Below are 17,168 nucleotides of genomic sequence, written 5' to 3' on the forward strand. Positions count from 1 at the left end.
CACATCACGAAAAAAATCCCTTTCAAATATCAACTTAGGCTCATAATCATTAGTCATAAGTATCAGCTTAGAGTAAATGGGATTACATTTAACAATAAGTTTTTTGAAAAAAAAAAAAAAAGAGAGAGAGAGAGTTTTTCATTGTGTTCGTACGTACAGGCGTCAGCCCAAAAAATAATTCACATGCATTCCGTAATCGTCAAAAACAGATATTTTCGTTAAAATATGATACCCAAAAGTTTTCTCGATTACAATAATTGCTGCGATTTTATTGGATACAAGGAAGTAAAGAACCTATATTAACCTACATATTCTTATATAAACAATACCTAAGTGCAGTATATAAATATTTAAAATCAATAAAATCTGACTATGGCACGCTCAAGGAAAAAAAAAAAAAAAAAAAAGATGAATCATCTAAATTTTCAAATTACAAACATAAATAGCAATAGTAAAAAGCAAATACAAAATAACGCTTCACGCTATCAAAATTGCTCATTTTCTTAAATATCAACAACTAAATAGTATTTCAACTAAAACACATAATGTAAACAAGAGTTTGCCCGATGCCCAAAAAAATTCAAAATTATCTATGAAAAATATGAGTGCATTGTGACACAACCGTATCATTCATATTCGAACAGCAACCGCATCATTCGTATTCGCATAGAAACCGCATCATTCGTACTCGAACAAACCGCATCGTATGACAGATGCGAGTAACGAAATGAATTTGTGAGTACCGAATCGGTACTTCGAGTCAACCGATGTACCCGTTACTCAGTAACGAATACATGCGGTTTGCTCCAGCTGTAGTTTTAAGACGTTAGTCCGCTGTAATTGTTGTCTGACGTGATAAGTTTTGTTTTCGTTGAAACTGATTTTATTATTTGAATAATTACCGCAGTTATAGTTTTTTTTAATGAAAGTGGCTGTTTTAAAACTATGATGTGACTCTTCAATTAAAGTTTACTTCATGCTGAATTGTAATTCATGCTGTTTAGTATTCAAAGCTTGAAAGCCGATTACTTTTTTTCCGTGTAAGCTTAAGAGTTGTTACTAAATTTCTAACGTATCATGTAACTACTTTAACCTATAAATCATTGGGTAGCTACTGTACAAAAATTTCAGGTAGTCGTAACATACCATATGTGACACAGTTTTACAAATTCCTGTTTAAACATGTTTATGTGATTGGGCAGGAAGTCTTATTTTTGTGAACTATAAGAAATAAATTTTCAATTAAACATTATTGTGAATGAAGGCATTCTTAAGGTGTCCTAATAGCAAGCACCATATACGTCACATAAATAATTTGTGTTTATCCTTTTACGAAGAAAAATGCGTATTTACATCAGGCGTGAAATGCTAGAATAAACCAACTTAAAACTACTTTTACCGAAATTTCTGTTTAGCAGCCAGTTTTACATTCCTTCAGAGGATGAAATTCACGAGATACGTAGCAAGTTATATTAAGAATGTAATACAGTTATCAATATAGTGCAAATTGCCTGTTTTATGAGGAGCATGTTCTAGGTTCAGGGTTTGTAACAAAGTAACAAATCATGTTGAAGAGGTAATATTTAAAACAGCACGTGCATATCCATGCTGAACAAAAGCCTCGTATGTATGAAATTTGTATGATGTCATTTAGTCGAAAAACCACTTAAAAGATGCATATATTAATTCAAATTGGAAAGAAAGCTCTTATATGTGAGGTATGTAGACATTTAGTTAAAAGACTAATTCAGACAATCATCTGCTTATTCTCACAGGAGAAGAACCTCGTGTATGTGAAGTAGAAATCATTAAGTCAAAAGTTCAGTTTAAACATGTATGTGCTTACTCACGCAGGAGAGAAACCTCATATATGTGAAATATGTAAGAAGACATTTCGCCAGAAGGGTAATTTAAACAGCCATATGCTTATTCACACAGGAGAGAAGCGTCATGTGTGTGAAGTATGTAAGAAGTCATTTACTCTGAAGGCTAATTTCAATGCTCATGCACGAATTCACACAGTTGAGAAACCTCATGCATGTAAAGTATGTAAGAAGTCGTTTAAACAGAAAGAGCATTTAAACACGCATATGCGTACTCACACAGGAGAAAAACCTCATGTGTGTGAAGTATGTAAGAAGTCCTTTAGTCGGAAGTTTACTTTAAAGAGCCATATGCTTATTCACACAGGAGAGAAACCTCATGTTTGTGAAGTATGTACGAAGTCATTTAGTCAGAAGTCTGCTTTAAATACCCATATGCTTATTCATACTGGAGAGAAACCTCATGTTTGTGAAGTATGTACGAAGTCATTTAGTCAGAAGTCTGCTTTAAACACCCATATGCTTATTCATACAGGAGAGAAAGCTCATGTGTGTGAAGTATGTGAGAAATCTTTTAGTGAGAAGTCTAAATGTAGTAGACACATGCTTATTCACACAGGAGAGAAACCTCATGTTTGTGAAGTATGTACGAAGTCATTTAGTCAGAAGTCTTCTTTAAACACCCATATGCTTATTCATACAGGAGAGAAACCTCATGTTTGTGAAGTATGTATGAAGTCATTTAGTCAGAAGTCTGCTTTAAATACCCATATGCTTATTCATACTGGAGAGAAACCTCATATTTGTGAAGTTTGTACGAAGTCACTTAGTCGGAAGTCTGCTTTAAACACCCATATGCTTATTCATACAGGAGAGAAAGCTCATGTTTGTGAAGTATGTAAGAAGTCATTTAGTCTGAAGGCTAATTTAAATGCTCATGCACGTATTCACACAGTTGAGAAACCTCATGCATGTAAAGTATGTAAGAAGTCGTTTAAACGGAAAGACCATTTAAACACGCATATGCGTACTCACACAGGAGAGAAACCTCATGTGTGTGAAGTATGTAAGAAGTCATTTAGTCTGAAGAGTAAGTTAAACACTCATGCAGTTATTCACGCAGGAGAGAAACCTCATGTTTGTGAAGTATGTATGAAGTCATTTAGTCAGAAGTCTGCTTTAAACACACATATGCTTATTCATACAGGAGAGAAAGCTCATGTGTGTGAAGTATGTGAGAAATCTTTTAGTGAGAAGTCTAAATGTAGTAGACACATGCTTATTCACACAGGAGAGAAACCTCATGTTTGTGAAGTATGTAAGAAGTCATTTAGTCTGAAGGCTAATTTAAATGCTCATGCACATATTCACACAGTTGAGAAACCTCATGAATGTAAAGTATGTAAGATGTCGTTTAAACGGAAAATGCATTTAAACACGCATATGCGTACTCATACAGGAGAAAAACCTCATGTGTGTGAAGTATGTACGAAGTCATTTAGTCAGAAATCTGCTTTAAACACCCATATGCTTATTCATACAGAAGAGAAACCTCATGTTTGTGAAGTATGTACGAAGTCATTTAGTCAGAAGTCTGCTTTAAATACCCATATGCTTATTCATACTGGAGAGAAACCTCATATTTGTGAAGTTTGTACGAAGTCACTTAGTCGGAAGTCTGCTTTAAACACCCATATGCTTATTCATACAGGAGAGAAAGCTCATGTTTGTGAAGTATGTAAGAAGTCATTTAGTCTGAAGGCTAATTTAAATGCTCATGCACGTATTCACACAGTTGAGAAACCTCATGCATGTAAAGTATGTAAGAAGTCGTTTAAACGGAAAGACCATTTAAACACGCATATGCGTACTCACACAGGAGAGAAACCTCATGTGTGTGAAGTATGTAAGAAGTCATTTAGTCTGAAGAGTAAGTTAAACACTCATGCAGTTATTCACGCAGGAGAGAAACCTCATGTTTGTGAAGTATGTATGAAGTCATTTAGTCAGAAGTCTGCTTTAAACACACATATGCTTATTCATACAAGAGAGAAAGCTCATGTGTGTGAAGTATGTGAGAAATCTTTTAGTGAGAAGTCTAAATGTAGTAGACACATGCTTATTCACACAGGAGAGAAACCTCATGTTTGTGAAGTATGTAAGAAGTCATTTAGTCTGAAGGCTAATTTAAATGCTCATGCACATATTCACACAGTTGAGAAACCTCATGAATGTAAAGTATGTAAGATGTCGTTTAAACGGAAAATGCATTTAAACACGCATATGCGTACTCATACAGGAGAAAAACCTCATGTGTGTGAAGTATGTACGAAGTCATTTAGTCAGAAATCTGCTTTAAACACCCATATGCTTATTCATACAGAAGAGAAACCTCATGTTTGTGAAGTATGTACGAAGTCATTTAGTCAGAAGTCTGCTTTAAATACCCATATGCTTATTCATACTGGAGAGAAACCTCATATTTGTGAAGTTTGTACGAAGTCACTTAGTCGGAAGTCTGCTTTAAACACCCATATGCTTATTCATACAGGAGAGAAAGCTCATGTTTGTGAAGTATGTAAGAAGTCATTTAGTCTGAAGGCTAATTTAAATGCTCATGCACGTATTCACACAGTTGAGAAACCTCATGCATGTAAAGTATGTAAGAAGTCATTTAAACGGAAAGACCATTTAAACACGCATATGCGTACTCACACAGGAGAGAAACCTCATGTGTGTGAAGTATGTAAGAAGTCATTTAGTCTGAAGAGTAAGTTAAACACTCATGCAGTTATTCATGCAGGAGAGAAACCTCATGTTTGTGAAGTATGTATGAAGTCATTTAGTCAGAAGTCTGCTTTAAACACACATATGCTTATTCATACAGGAGAGAAAGCTCATGTGTGTGAAGTATGTGAGAAATCTTTTAGTGAGAAGTCTAAATGTAGTAGACACATGCTTATTCACACAGGAGAGAAACCTCATGTTTGTGAAGTATGTAAGAAGTCATTTAGTCTGAAGGCTAATTTAAATGCTCATGCACATATTCACACAGTTGAGAAACCTCATGAATGTAAAGTATGTAAGAAGTCCTTTAAACGGAAAGAGCATTTAAACACGCATATGCGTACTCATACAGGAGAAAAACCTCATGTGTGTGAAGTATGTACGAAGTCATTTAGTCAGAAATCTGCTTTAAACACCCATATGCTTATTCATACAGAAGAGAAACCTCATGTTTGTGAAGTATGTACGAAGTCATTTAGTCAGAAGTCTGCTTTAAATACCCATATGCTTATTCATACTGGAGAGAAACCTCATATTTGTGAAGTTTGTACGAAGTCACTTAGTCGGAAGTCTGCTTTAAACACCCATATGCTTATTCATACAGGAGAGAAAGCTCATGTTTGTGAAGTATGTAAGAAGTCATTTAGTCTGAAGGCTAATTTAAATGCTCATGCACGTATTCACACAGTTGAGAAACCTCATGCATGTAAAGTATGTAAGAAGTCGTTTAAACGGAAAGACCATTTAAACACGCATATGCGTACTCACACAGGAGAGAAACCTCATGTGTGTGAAGTATGTAAGAAGTCATTTAGTCTGAAGAGTAAGTTAAACACTCATGCAGTTATTCACGCAGGAGAGAAACCTCATGTTTGTGAAGTATGTATGAAGTCATTTAGTCAGAAGTCTGCTTTAAACACACATATGCTTATTCATACAAGAGAGAAAGCTCATGTGTGTGAAGTATGTGAGAAATCTTTTAGTGAGAAGTCTAAATGTAGTAGACACATGCTTATTCACACAGGAGAGAAACCTCATGTTTGTGAAGTATGTAAGAAGTCATTTAGTCTGAAGGCTAATTTAAATGCTCATGCACATATTCACACAGTTGAGAAACCTCATGAATGTAAAGTATGTAAGATGTCGTTTAAACGGAAAATGCATTTAAACACGCATATGCGTACTCATACAGGAGAAAAACCTCATGTGTGTGAAGTATGTACGAAGTCATTTAGTCAGAAATCTGCTTTAAACACCCATATGCTTATTCATACAGAAGAGAAACCTCATGTTTGTGAAGTATGTACGAAGTCATTTAGTCAGAAGTCTGCTTTAAATACCCATATGCTTATTCATACTGGAGAGAAACCTCATATTTGTGAAGTTTGTACGAAGTCACTTAGTCGGAAGTCTGCTTTAAACACCCATATGCTTATTCATACAGGAGAGAAAGCTCATGTTTGTGAAGTATGTAAGAAGTCATTTAGTCTGAAGGCTAATTTAAATGCTCATGCACGTATTCACACAGTTGAGAAACCTCATGCATGTAAAGTATGTAAGAAGTCATTTAAACGGAAAGACCATTTAAACACGCATATGCGTACTCACACAGGAGAGAAACCTCATGTGTGTGAAGTATGTAAGAAGTCATTTAGTCTGAAGAGTAAGTTAAACACTCATGCAGTTATTCATGCAGGAGAGAAACCTCATGTTTGTGAAGTATGTATGAAGTCATTTAGTCAGAAGTCTGCTTTAAACACACATATGCTTATTCATACAGGAGAGAAAGCTCATGTGTGTGAAGTATGTGAGAAATCTTTTAGTGAGAAGTCTAAATGTAGTAGACACATGCTTATTCACACAGGAGAGAAACCTCATGTTTGTGAAGTATGTAAGAAGTCATTTAGTCTGAAGGCTAATTTAAATGCTCATGCACATATTCACACAGTTGAGAAACCTCATGAATGTAAAGTATGTAAGAAGTCCTTTAAACGGAAAGAGCATTTAAACACGCATATGCGTACTCATACAGGAGAAAAACCTCATGTGTGTGAAGTATGTACGAAGTCATTTAGTCAGAAATCTGCTTTAAACACCCATATGCTTATTCATACAGAAGAGAAACCTCATGTTTGTGAAGTATGTACGAAGTCATTTAGTCAGAAGTCTGCTTTAAATACCCATATGCTTATTCATACTGGAGAGAAACCTCATATTTGTGAAGTATGTACGAAGTCATTTAGTCAGAAGTCTGCTTTAAATACCCATATGCTTATTCATACTGGAGAGAAATCTCATATTTGTGAAGTATGTACGAAGTCATTTAGTCAGAAGTCTGCTTTAAACACCCATATGCTTATTCATACAGGAGAGAAAGCTCATGTGTGTGAAGTATGTGAGAAATCTTTTAGTGAGAAGTCTAAATGTAGTAGACACATGCTTATTCACACAGGAGAGAAACCTCATGTGTGTGAAGTATGTAAGAAGTTATTTAAACAGAAAAATTATTTAAAGAAGCATATGCTTAGTCACACCAGAGAGAAACCTCGTGTGGGAAGTATGTAAGTCATTTAACCAAAAAAATTATTTAAACAGGCATTTGCTTAGTCACACCAGAGAGAAACCTCATGTGTGTGAAGTATGTAGAAAGTCCTTTAGTCAGAAGTCTCATATAAGCAGTCATATGTTTATTCACACAGGAGAGAAACCTCATGTGTGTGAAGTATGTAAGAAATCATTTAAACAAAAGGATATTTTAAACAAGCATATGCTTAGTCACACACAAGAGACGCCTCATGTAAAGTATGTAAGAAGTCATTTGGTCTGAAGGGTAATTTATACCCATGCACTCATGCACATATTCACACAGGAGAGAATGGTCATGTGTGTGAAGTATATAAGATGTCATTTAATCAGAAGAGTAGTTTAAACAGTCATACACTTATTCACACAGGAGACAAGACTTGTGCATAAAGTATGGATAAGTTAATTTTTAATAAAGAATTATTAAGATATGCATATCGACAGAAGAGAGAAATCTGTCATGTATGTAAGAATTCATTTGGACAGCAGAATAATTCAAAAAAATATTTGTTTATCTAAGCAGAAAAGAAGCTCTTTTGAGGAGATGTTAAATTAGTATCAAAATTTTATTTATCAGTGTAGTAAAGATTTGTGTACACAGCAAAGAAATCTGATTTTTTGCGGTCAGGTCAGTTTGAATCACAACAGTTGTCAGTATTAATTGATGGGAGAATTCTTCTTAATAAGAGCCATTCAGTGGCAGAATTTTAGATTTGAAGGTAAATTGGGTGTTGCTGATGCTGTGGAGAGGTTTTTTGAATTGTCATTTGATACTAATAAATCATAATCTAATTATTTTTTTTAAAAAGCAAAAAACTATATTTATGCAAGTTTTTACCTCAATTGCATTTTTAACTAATGCTGACTTGAAGCTACATTTGCTTATCTATCCTATCTTAAAGAGTCTAAAACTGCTTATACCGACCTTGATTGAAGAAGCTGGAATTGTTGTTTTGTTCAGAATATGCCATGATGTGTTTTGTGTTTCTTCCACCTTTTCGGAAATTTGAATTTTTGACCCTTGATATAACTTTTCACAGATTTTCGTATCGCTCATATTCAGTGCTACATCTGTTAGCTAGTTAAATGCACTGTAGGGAACATACGATTGTTACCAATTTGACATACTTCTGAGATGCAATTCTGGAGCAGGACTAAATGCTTCATCCTATATGTGTACTGTAACTTGTATCTTCTTTGTGCTGAAAATATTTCAGAGTTTAACAATCAAAGCTATTGAATTAATGATAGAAATGCCTTTCTTGTACCTGTAATGAAATAATATATTAGGTGATTTCTTTTTTGTGTTAAAATACTAAAGACCTGCAGTCAAATTAGACAGGTCCATTTTTTTACATATTTTTCATCTAATTAAATCTATTATGAGGAAATATTCTCAGTATGACTATCCAGCTGCATTATCAAATGTCTCGAGTGTATAACATTCTAAAGCAGTATACAGTTATTACATATTATAGTGATAAAGGGAAATGAGGTCTTGTAAGATAAAATTCTTTCAAATCCTGAACATATCAAGTAGAGCAGTTCCATGTGTGTAAAGTACCTAAGAAGACATTTGAAAAAATAAATCTGTATTGTGGTATTTCTATGCAGGTAAGAAACTCAAAATATAGTATATATATATTCAGAAACTAGATAGAAGTTAGAATTGGTTGCCCCCTTTTTTTTTTTCTTTTTGCGATTCCTTTTTGATGCTAAGATCGGTGCCAGGAAAGCACAATTTTAAGATGGTCGCAACATACACAAAACCAAAATAAGAAGTCGAAGAATTGCACAAACCTGGTGTCCATGTACACATCGCTTTATTTTCACTTAAGAGAATATTGGAGAATTGCACAAACTAGGCATTGTGCACTGCCTTAGCTTTGTCCATGTACACATTGATCTATTTTCATTTACAAAAATCAGGATGCTAAATCAATCAACGTTAAAACAGTCATGGTAAACAGAAATTGGGTTTCATCGCCAAAATTGAAGAAAATTTGTTGCTAATCAGAGGGCACCAAATTCTACACTAGAGCCAGAAACTGTTCTATGCTCTTTAAGCAGTGTTGAAAGAAACTTGATTTTTAATTTGCAACAGTTGCACACTTTATAAGCATGAACATGTGTGTACAATTTAAAAAAAAAAATCTTCACTTATAACTGTATCATTCTTGGCAAAAATCATCATTATAAGCATCTCGGGCATAAAAATGAAAGTGTCTTAAATGGTTCCCATAATAATGCAAATTCGGAACGGAATAGAAACTAGCGATATATGGCACTTTGCCACTATTTTTATAATTTCTAATTCAAGGAAAACCTTTTTCTGGAAGCTATAAGATGTGCTTGTAAAGCAGGACTCTCATAGAAATTTGCTATGTTACTTTAAAATTTTATTTCATGGAATTTATTGAAGTAACTTTGCTGTTCTTCAACCTGTTGATTTAATAAACTGTATTTTTTAATAAAATTATAATCATAAATGCTCTTTTATAGTTTAATTAGTCTTAAGGGTAAAATGGTAAAAAATACTAAAATTATGAAGATATTAAATTAAAATTTTTTCGGCAGTTTTCAGATAACCGGCGCTTGGCGAAATTTCGGATTTGTTTACATCGGAAGTGAGCGTATGTGCGCCAGAATATGGTAACCCTGATAATTGTTGCAACCCACACAGGGAATTTTCCTGAAGGAGGAAAAGGGAAATTTTCTGTTTACTTTTCGAACATTACGGTAAGAGAAAATAAAGTTTGAAAATCGCAAATCATTATTAGTTCATATTTTCGCAAAACGTTTATGGGGTTTTGGGAGTTAAAAAATAAAGTTTGGAAGGAGGAAAAGGGAAATTTTCTGTTTTTATTTTTCGAACATTACGGTAAGAGAACAGTTACTTATAGTATGTAATTTTCCAATGCAGCAAATTATTATTATTAACATAACAAAAAGTTCAGCTTTTTTAGGTATTATATATGTTATACATATTGCCATGGCCATGAAGACGAACTGGGCAAAGTTAAAATGAAACCAACAACAGCATTTAATTTATTATAGCTTTGTTCTTACTTTTACTAGAATTCTAATGATAAAATGATTAGTGTATTTAAATACATATTAAATGAAAATATTAAAATAGATAAGGAGATGCATTAAATATCATTTGGACTAATTTAATTATGTATTATTACATATATAGCTATGCACATTTAATTTTTCTCAATAAAAATAATTAAGCTATCCTTATTATTTTTATATGTCTATACATTTTTTAACTCTGCACATAGCTACTCAGAAAGAAAGATGTATGAGTAGGATATAAGAAGATAAAAATTATTAATCTTCCCTTCAAAGTCAAATGGATAGCTGTAGTATACGATTTCAAAAACAGTAAATCATTAGAATATTAAGCTGAAAATATAAGTCTGAAGCAAAGAGATTTTTCTTAAATTCAAACTGTGCACAAAACATTTCAGACGCATTCAAACTCTGAACTGGAACAAGTTAATTTACTGTTGTGGAACTAATATGAAAATAATATTGTTGACAGTATAGTAGTGTACCACCAAAGAATTTATGCTGGGAGAAGAAGCAAAGCTACCACAAAGCCAAATGATAACTGGCTTAATTTTTACTCTTTTTATGCATAAAATGTCATAGTTGTTAGTATCTCGTTAAAATGTATTTTCTAATAATATAATGATTTGCAAATGATGGAAATTTACTTGTCATTAAAACATTTTGTTCTAAAAATGCTTATCAAAGAAGTTAAAGCTATTCCAACCTATCCCTCATATTAAAGTTTTTTTGATTAAATCAGGTTCATGTCTAATGCATCAAAAATATAAATAAACCTTCTTTAGTATTTCTCAAACATCAGTTCTCATGGCTTTAAATTGGATGCAAGATTTATTTCACAAAGTTATGTTTTCACTTATGGGGCAAAACTTTTAAATTTGTTATTTGAATCTGTTACATTAGTCTTTATTTTAAAGAATATATTGTATGTCATATGGCCATGAAGGCAACCTGGTTAAAGTAGAAATGAAATCAAACTTTCTAATTAATGTGATTTGAAGCCATTGTTCTATACTTTGAGGAATATGTTATATGGTAAATACTTTACGTGTGCTCATGTTTTTCCTGGAAAGTGCATTTTTTTATTGAAATAAATTACCAACTTAAATCTATTGTCATGGCAATTAAATTTTTCTGAAAGAGCAGGATTATTTATAAGCCGAGTGCTAAACCTTTATATTGTTACCCTGATCATGAAATTTTAAATGGTGATTTAATTTCTTTTTTCAGGTTGAACTGCCCTTCAATGAAAGCTTTTGCTCGATGAAAATGAAAGCTTTGTAATAGCAATAAATGGGACTTTTGTGAACTGAAATCTGTTAGGCTTTCCAAAATCCAGAAAGGTAAAGTTTAACTTTTTATTTAAGCCTAATGTTCTTAAAATACAGGGTGATTATAATTAAAGTTTAAGTTTAAAAACGCTATAAAAAAAGAACCACTGATGAAAATGATGTGAAATTTGAAAGGAATGTTATTGAAGAAGGCGGAAAGCGTATGGCAGAAGAAAAAAATTAGTTTCGAAAGTTAGCCACAGATGGCGCTGTAAGCGGCAGAATCACGAGGAGAAATGATTCGTAAAACAATGGCTAAGGTGGAAGTTACACATTAAAACGTATTGACAAATTAGAATTGTTGAATAATTTTATTTGCATGACTGTACATATCACATCGAAAGGGACAAATCGGTTTCAAGAGTTTTGCGGCGACGTACCGCATAAGAACCATTCATCAAAGAAGTTCGGAACTGGCGCAAAACATGTTCAATATGGTGTCCACCATTGTGTGCAACAAGTTGAAAGCGACAAACAGCATGTTCCACAACGGATCGCAGTGTCTCCGGGGTGATGTTCAGAATGTGTTGTGAAATGCGTGCCTTTAATTCCGCTAATTTGCAATTGGAGCACGGAACACAACATCCTTCAGATATCCCCACAGCCAGAAATCACACGGAGTAAGATCAGGCGATCGGGACGGCCAGGCTGTAGGGAAATGACGGCTGATAATTCGAGCATTTCCGAAATGGCGCCTCAGCAGCTGCTTCACGGGATGTGCAATGTGCGGAGGAGCGCCATCTTGCATAAAAATGATTTCATACACACATCCATGCTGTTGCAGAGCTGGAATCACGTGGTTGCGCAAAAGAGACGCATACCTCTGACCACTGACGGTTGCGATAACAGGACCGGAAGCACCCGTCTGCTCGAAAAAATATGGTTGTAGGATGAATGATGCCATAAAGCCACACCATACCACGACCTTTTCAGAATGAAGTGGTACGGGGTGCGTTGCCAATGGATTTTCTGTTGCCCGTATTCGACAATTCTGGGTATTCACGTATCGTGTCAGATAAAAATGGGCTTCATCTGTCCACAAAATTTTCCACGGCCATTCATTATCCACTTCCATGCGAGCCAGGAATTCTAACGCAAACGTCTCCCTAGCTGTCAGGTCAGACGGAAGCAACTCCTGCACATATCCAATTTTGTACGGATAGCATTGCAGGATGTTTCGTACAATTTTCAGCACCGTGCTCGTAGGCCTGTCTAATGTTCGGGCAATTCCTCGTGCACTGCACGGTTGCACACCACCGGCCAACCCCTCCTGTAATGCTGGGGCCACTTCTTCAACTACCGTCGAATGCACTCGTTTTCTCCCTCTACCAGACTGCGCATCAAGCGAACCTGTCGTTTCGAATTTTTGCATCATTTTCTTTAGACCTACGACACTCATTGGACCAATGCCTTCTTTTATACCCTTCAGTGTCCTGAATTTTTGCAGAGCTACTCTTGCACAATCATCATTCTTGTAATACAGCTTTACCAGCAGAGCGCGGTCCTGCAGTGAAACACCCATGGCGAACGTCTGAGACGCAAAATGAGGAACAGCCTGGTACCTGACGGCTTTATAACACTGAAATTTAATTAACATTTTAATTTACGTCTTCTTCCGCTTGCAGCGCCATCTGTTGCTAACTTTTGAAACTAAATTTTTTCTTCTGCCATACGCTTTCCGCCTTCTTCAATAACATTCCTTTCAAATTTGACGTCATTTTCATGAGTGGTTCTTTTTTTATAGCGTTTTGAAACTTAAACTTTAATTATAATCACCCTGTATATTAGAATATCCATAGGTGACATTTCATTATTGTTTAATAAAGACACCATAACAAAATAAGCTGATTGAATCGCCAAATTTGTAACTTGTAACTTTTAAATATATCCAGACTCTGTCTGCTTTAACAGGAAAGTAACATACAGTGCATATATAGTAGTGTTTTTTATCATTTATCATTTTATTCTGTTTTAAGTATGAGTTCAGCAATGCTCCAACATAAGGTATTCCAATTTATATGAGCTTGAAGTCATACAGCTCCTTATTTTATTTTGCATATTTATACTTGTTTTGAAATTGTCAATAATTCATAAAATGCTGATGAACAAAACATTACTATGCCTATCTATAAGAATTAGCTTTAATGAAATAAGAAGCATCAAAGTATATGCTAATTGCGCTAAAACTCCATACTCTTCTTCAAAACAGTACTTCAGTTATAATTGTGTTAACAGACGATGCAGTTGTTCAACATTTTTATACACTGTGCTGTTACTTTCATACTTTGGTTCAGGAAAGTAAATGGGATTTGATATTCTATATTTCTCCTTTTTTCCCCACATTATAATTATGAATTGAGTTATCAGAAAAGAATGATTAATTTTATGAAACCATTAGCATCAGAATAACTTCATTTCTTGCACATGTACTTTTTTTTTCCAATGGCGGGCGCTTGCCTATGCCTGCATTGGCCACGCCCAAGGCCAGATATGGTGGTCTCTTTATTATGGAGGCACCTAATAGGCATCCCACCTTTGCCTCTTATGAAGGGACAAACAATTTACGTCCATGCCTTGTCCGTTATTTGAACCCGGGTCCCTCGGTATTGTACTCAGGCTTCCCTAACCACTATACAATCCGGGCAGCTATGAATTTACTTTAATATGCTATTTTGTATCGATACGTAATAGGAAAACTACATTTTTTATTATGTATTTTTAAAACAAGTGCTTTTTAGTCATTGGTTCTATTTAACTAGAATTCACATGTATTGTTTTATATGCAAAATAAATACGACCCAGACTAATTGGGATCTGACTTCAGAGCTTTCACTCGTTGCATCTGTCACATAGCTTCAGAGCTATAACTGTGTTATATTTAATCTTTAGTACAAATATTAATTATTTTAACAAATATTAATTTGTTAAAGTTAAAAACTAATAAAGCTGAAGAATGTAAATGTGATATATTTCTTAACAATAATGTGCAGTAGTCCCTCTTTAATAATGGTTTTGATTATCTGCAGACACTGAAAATTGAGAAAGTTATGAAAATTAGATTATTTTGTTGAATTCAAATTGGCCAAATGATATAGATATACTTGCATATAAATCACTTCTGCATATGATTGAAGCTTTACAATATGTGCTTGTTAACTTCAGTTGTCTATAGTACTATTATTATGACAGTTTAACACTGGATATTTGCACCACATTACCTCAGATTGGAACTATAGGATAAAATGTAGTTGAAAACTTTGGGAGGTTATAAATGAAATAAACACAGAAGAAATTAACTCAAGCCATTACCATTGTGAATGAATAACAGAGCAGCTAGAAAATTTATTATAATTCAGAATTAATGTTTAATACTGGCAAAGAGAAAGTGAACAGTGTATTAAGTCAGATAGTTTTCACAATAGAAATATTAACTGAAATAAAAAGTAACAAAACTATAAATTTCCCCTCATTAATTATGAATATTTTTATTCAGTTATGTTTCATTATTAAACATGTTTATTACTTCTGTATCCTGCCAAATAGACTAGCTGCATGGAAGTTTTCATAATTTTCTCTATGTGTGACATGAATTTATGCATCCAAAATACTAACCTTTGTATGCAACACTCACTCATTTCTAATGCTTTAAAGTCCCAATACCATGGGCGTAGCTAGAGGGGGGCATCTGTCCCCTGGTGCAGAATCCAAGGGGCGCCAAACTGATGTTACGACATTTTAGAATTAAATGTTTTCCATCCTTGGCGAGCAGTAGGTTTCACGAAATCTTCAGTTGTCCCTGGGCGCTGAAAACCCTAGCTACGACTCTGCCCAATACTCGTTTAATTTATCATTTGCAGTATCAGTATTGTTACACTATGAGTATTACTAATATTTTAATTCAGTGCTGCTTTTTAATTACTTTAACATTTATTTTATTCAATAAATAAATTAACTAAAATATAAAATTTATTGTGAATTGATTTTGTAATTATTTATGTTTATAATTTTTATCCCTTCCAGCTGATTAGGTGTGCAGAAGCAGCAGACTTGTAAATGTGAAGGAGCTATTTGCTTAGTTATGCAGTAAAATTCACCACCCTGCGGCAAGCTTCATTTTAGTGTCATTAAGCTGTGAACAGCCAAGCTAACCATCTTCAGGGCAAGTGGCTGCATCAAGCAAACCCAGTTCCAGTTTATTTTGACTGACATTCCTCTTTGGAATAAATCTCGGAAAATCAGACAATTAAGCCACAAATCTTGTGACCAATTTTCCAGTTGCTGTGCTTAGTGCCATAAAGTTAGATGCCAATAAACTGAAAAGCTATGGGAGGTATTCTATTGGACCCTTTAATGAAATCAATTTAAAGCAAGCTTATCATATGATAAGCAAAATGATTGCATCATTGGATATGAAGACTATGGTAATAATTGCATTACTGGGTATGCAGGCTGTGGCCAAATGTAATATCTCAGTATGCTGTGACTATTAAAATTATAACTTATGTATTATTACTTCATATTGGTCATATTAGGTTCCAAAATGGATGCTCTTTTTATATAGAACTATATAAATGTAGAAAATCTGAGAAGTTAATTTTATATGGAAAGCCTTCATGCAAAATTAATAGCATCTTGTTAATTTCATATATGTTTTGTGAAAGTAATTGCTGCTGAATCTGGAATTAATGCATTATCTGAGATTTGAAACAAAATACGTTAAATTAGAAGATAGTAAAATAGATAAATAGGAAATGAAACATGAAATTTATATATTTAATATTGAAATAAATATCTCAGTAAAGTGGCTGTATGTAAAGTATAATGATGCAATTTTTATAATTTTTTACTAAAATGCTAAAATTATGTGCTATGAAAATTTTATTTTCATTAATATTTATAATTTTTCCCTCGCAAATTTTTATCCAAGGTGTGTAAGTTTTAGCTATTTTAGATTTTTCCGTTTTAATGTTAAAAATGTCTTCTTTATCAGCATTACATTAAAATCCATCTCATAATCATTTGAAAACGAAGGAAATTTCATTCTTTTCAATAGTTTAAGAATATTTTCATAAAACATAATTATAGAAAATATGAACTGATACATTTATAGTTATATATATATGTAAAGAAAAATTTTTTAGAAGGATCCTTTTTTCTATACCAGAAACATTTCATGAGTTATATTAGTTGACCTAATATGTAAAAGGAATGTTTAATCAAATTATTTTGGTTATGTTTTTATAAATATCACTATAATTTTAAAAGTTATTGAATTTTAAAGAAAAGGCTATAGTTATTTCCAGATTCTTTAATAAAACAATTCTTTATTCTTGTATTCTCGTATGAAAATTTTCTGTGTATTTAACATAAAATTGTATGCATGTAAATAAATTTTTTAATTTATTATTATTATTCTGTTAGCTTCAATTTTATTCTCAATAAATTTGATACATGTATTTAATATTCAGCTAAGTTTTATTAACCGTAACTTTAATTCAGGGCTTAATTTCTAAGATTAGAAGTACCGGAGTCCTATGGAAGATTGTCAGCAAAGAGGAACAAGAGT

General features: G+C 33.4%; 1 protein-coding gene across 4 annotated transcripts; it reads left to right on the forward strand.

Annotated features, from left to right (window-relative positions):
* Positions 1-766: 766 nt before the first annotated feature.
* Positions 767-16,953, forward strand: LOC146996572 (uncharacterized). Of its 4 annotated transcripts, none has more exons than XR_015042235.1 (3): positions 767-1,040; positions 11,502-11,614; positions 15,623-16,903. XR_015042235.1 is itself a non-coding variant. In XM_085821007.1 (3 exons), the coding sequence occupies exon 1, from the start codon at positions 1,833-1,835 to the stop codon at positions 7,173-7,175; it is 5,343 nt and encodes a 1,780-aa protein (XP_085677133.1). In that variant the 5' UTR covers positions 1,061-1,832; the 3' UTR covers positions 7,176-8,807; positions 11,502-11,614; positions 15,623-16,953. The 4 variants fall into 4 exon arrangements, 1 of the variants encoding a protein (XP_085677133.1); XM_085821007.1 differs by lacking the exon at positions 767-1,040 and adding an exon at positions 1,061-8,807 and having other exon boundaries at positions 15,623-16,953; XR_015042233.1 differs by lacking the exon at positions 767-1,040 and adding an exon at positions 8,829-9,932 and having other exon boundaries at positions 15,623-16,902.
* The last annotated feature ends 215 nt before the right edge of the window (positions 16,954-17,168 follow it).

This window comes from Stegodyphus dumicola, chromosome 7 (genome assembly GCF_044657685.1).
Source record: "Stegodyphus dumicola isolate Sdum_Otavi_A_Nest chromosome 7, ASM4465768v1".
Taxonomy (NCBI): Eukaryota; Metazoa; Arthropoda; class Arachnida; order Araneae; family Eresidae; genus Stegodyphus; species Stegodyphus dumicola.

Bases quoted from the DNA above. Each gene is read 5' to 3' on its own strand.
- LOC146996572 (XM_085821007.1), top strand. From the start codon at position 1,833: ATGTATGTGCTTACTCACGCAGGAGAGAAACCTCATATATGTGAAATA.